Genomic DNA, 2,800 nt, shown 5'->3' with positions numbered 1-2,800 from the left:
AGTTCTCACTAAATTTAAACACTAAGTGGTAATTGATTTTTAAACCGCATAAGTGATCGTGAAATAATATCTACTTTTTTGTGAAGTTTATAGCCATTATCCGTCCATTAACTCGTGCATTGGCTAAACTCACTTCTTTTATTCTGCATTCTTTAACCTTTGTCATAGTAACTAGGAATGCGATTTTTTCTAGCTAAAAACTATCTTAGAACACTAACATCGTGTTTCTTTGNCCAATAATAACTTGTCATGGACATGCATNGAATCCTTCGACTTGTTCATAATTTATATATTTTATCATTAAAATTACGCTTAAGAAAAAANCTATCAAAACACAAGCAATATTCTAAACTATTATTACGAATATGTAATATAGAAAAACTTGATGTTGGATGAGTATATCTATTACAAATCGTAGGAATTACGTAATTACAATGAGCTATTTGAAAAAATCATAGAAATTTTGTTGGTTCGAGTAAATGAAGTACTTGATCAATCTAATTTCAAACTGTAGTGATACGAGGATGCCCACCAGTGGCTACATCATCCGGAATAAATTTCCCCCAAAACCAATGTGATTTCCAAACTTGATTCATTTCTTCAATTCGAATATTCCTTGTCTCAGGCAGGAGCAAGGCAACAAAAATGGTCATGATAAGCACAAATCCAGCAAAGAAGAAGAAAAGACCAAACTTCAAGTGACAAAGCATGGTTAGGAAAACTTGGGCAATGACAAAGGTAAATAACATGTTTACAGCAACATTGGTGCCCTGACCTGCAGATCGAACCTCAAGAGAGCATATTTCACTGGGAACCAACCAACCTAGTGGACCCCAAGACCATGCATATGCTGCAACGTACGCACATATAAAGAATAAGAGAAGACTCGCTTCTGCGTTGGTAAAATAGCCTTCACCACTCACTCCAAACTTTAGAGCAATCATGATTCCGACAGCAAGCTACACATATTATGAATTTCAAAATTAGTTGTTCATGGTAAGGAATGAATTTAGTGATAAAACTGTTATTTTTAAATATTAAAATAACAAACATTATTTATCAATTAGGTTAAGGTTTTTACCTGACAAATAAGCATTTGAATCCCACCTTCGAGGAACAATATCCTTCTTCCAAACTTGTCCACAGAGAAAATGGAAACAAAAGTTGCAACCACATTAACGCCTCCAGTGATAACTGAAGACATAAGGGCAGTATCATTTCCAAAGCCTAAAGTTTTAAAGAGGACAGGTGCATAAAACATGATGACATTGATGCCAGTGAATTGTTGGAAAAAGGGAATCAGAGAGCAAAAAGTGAGTTGAGGTCTGTATTTTGGTTTTGTAATGTTCTTCCATGGATGTTCAACATCTTTGGCTGCTTTAGTCGCATTAACGAGGTCTTGGAACTCCTCGTCAACATTATCCATGCCACGAATCTTTTGCAACATTTTCTTAGCTTCTTCCTCTTTACCTCTTTCGATTAAGGAGTTAGGGGTGTCACCTAAGAAAAGAGATCCTACACATAGCATGATTGCAGGAACTGCACCAGCACCTAAAGAAATTCTCCAACCATACTCTAGTTTGCCAGTGCCGTAATTAATAAGGTTTGCAACCAATATGCCAATTGTGATCATCATTTGAAATCCCATGTTAAGTGCACCTCTTATCGATGTTGGAGCCATTTCAGACAAGTAGACAGGTACAGACTATTGGAAATAATAATAACAAAAAAGAAAAAGGAAATGTTAAAAACAATTTAATAATGAAGGTTTCCCCATAGTCATATAACCAAATTGGAAAGCATTGACAATGATGCAAAGCCTTACCTGATTACAGTATCCAACACCAAAACCAAGTAATAATCGACCTATGATGAGCATTTCAATATTGACTGCAAAACCGTTCAACAACGCACCAAGAAGGAAGAATAAACCACCTGCAAACATTGAGGTCTTGCGTCCCATCATTCTTGTGGTGGTGGAAGCAAAGAAAGAAGCTACCAGTGCAGCAAGATATAAAGAAGAGGTGAACAAAGTAAGGAGTTCGTTGTCAAATTTGCAGTATTGACTTTCATGGAGAGACTCATCTTTCATTTTTTTATAAACACTCGGAAAGAATTTTAATAAGAATGGTTCCATGGAAGTCACTCCTCCCGTGATTCCAAGATCATAACCAAAGAGTAGACCGCCCATGGCTGCTATAAAACATGTGACCAACACGAATAATGTGATCTTACTTTCGTATTGTCTTCCATTTTCTAGAGTAGCAGAAGCTCCACCTGCCATCTTTAAAATGTTATGTTTTACTTGGATCTCTTTCTTTCTCTTAAACTTTCTTTCTCTTTCTACATATCAGATTTTAGGAACTTGTTTTATAATCTAAAATATGCTAATAATAACATCTAAAGGATAAGGATGAGTTATAAAATTGAAATAGCTTCTCTAACAATATAATATCTTTTTAAGCTTCTAATTATCTATCATGTTGTTAATAGCCAAACTGGTGTGTANTGTTNTTTTATTCGTTAGAACTCATAAGTTATTTTAAGGACTTAAGATAAGAACTAGTTAGTGAAAATTTAAAGAGTNGTTGTTTTATAAACCAAGGTTAATGTCGTCATTATGGATTATAATATTTTGTTTATAATTCTAGAACATCTATTAATATTCATTTTATCTGTNCATACGTCAATATTGCGTTTATATGAATTTATAAAAAATTAACAATATTTTAATTTCATAAACGAAAGTGTTTTTATTGAAATTTTGAAAAATGTATGCACAACTTATTTAAGAGACAAT

General features: G+C 33.8%; 1 protein-coding gene across 1 annotated transcript; it reads right to left on the bottom strand.

Annotated features, from left to right (window-relative positions):
* Positions 1 to 503: 503 nt before the first annotated feature.
* On the bottom strand, positions 504 to 2,284 carry LOC106779055 (sugar transport protein 10-like). The gene is made up of 3 exons (XM_014667085.1): positions 1,826 to 2,284; positions 1,082 to 1,705; positions 504 to 959 (listed from the first exon to the last, which is right to left on the bottom strand). The coding sequence occupies exons 1-3, from the start codon at positions 2,282 to 2,284 to the stop codon at positions 504 to 506; spliced, it is 1,539 nt and encodes a 512-aa protein (XP_014522571.1).
* Between the last annotated feature and the right edge of the window lie 516 nt (positions 2,285 to 2,800).

Source organism: Vigna radiata, unplaced genomic scaffold (genome assembly GCF_000741045.1).
Source record: "Vigna radiata var. radiata cultivar VC1973A unplaced genomic scaffold, Vradiata_ver6 scaffold_1118, whole genome shotgun sequence".
NCBI classification, from domain to species: domain Eukaryota; kingdom Viridiplantae; phylum Streptophyta; class Magnoliopsida; order Fabales; family Fabaceae; genus Vigna; species Vigna radiata.
The sequence above is the reverse complement of the archived record's forward strand: the minus strand, read 5'-3'. Positions and strand labels throughout refer to the sequence as shown.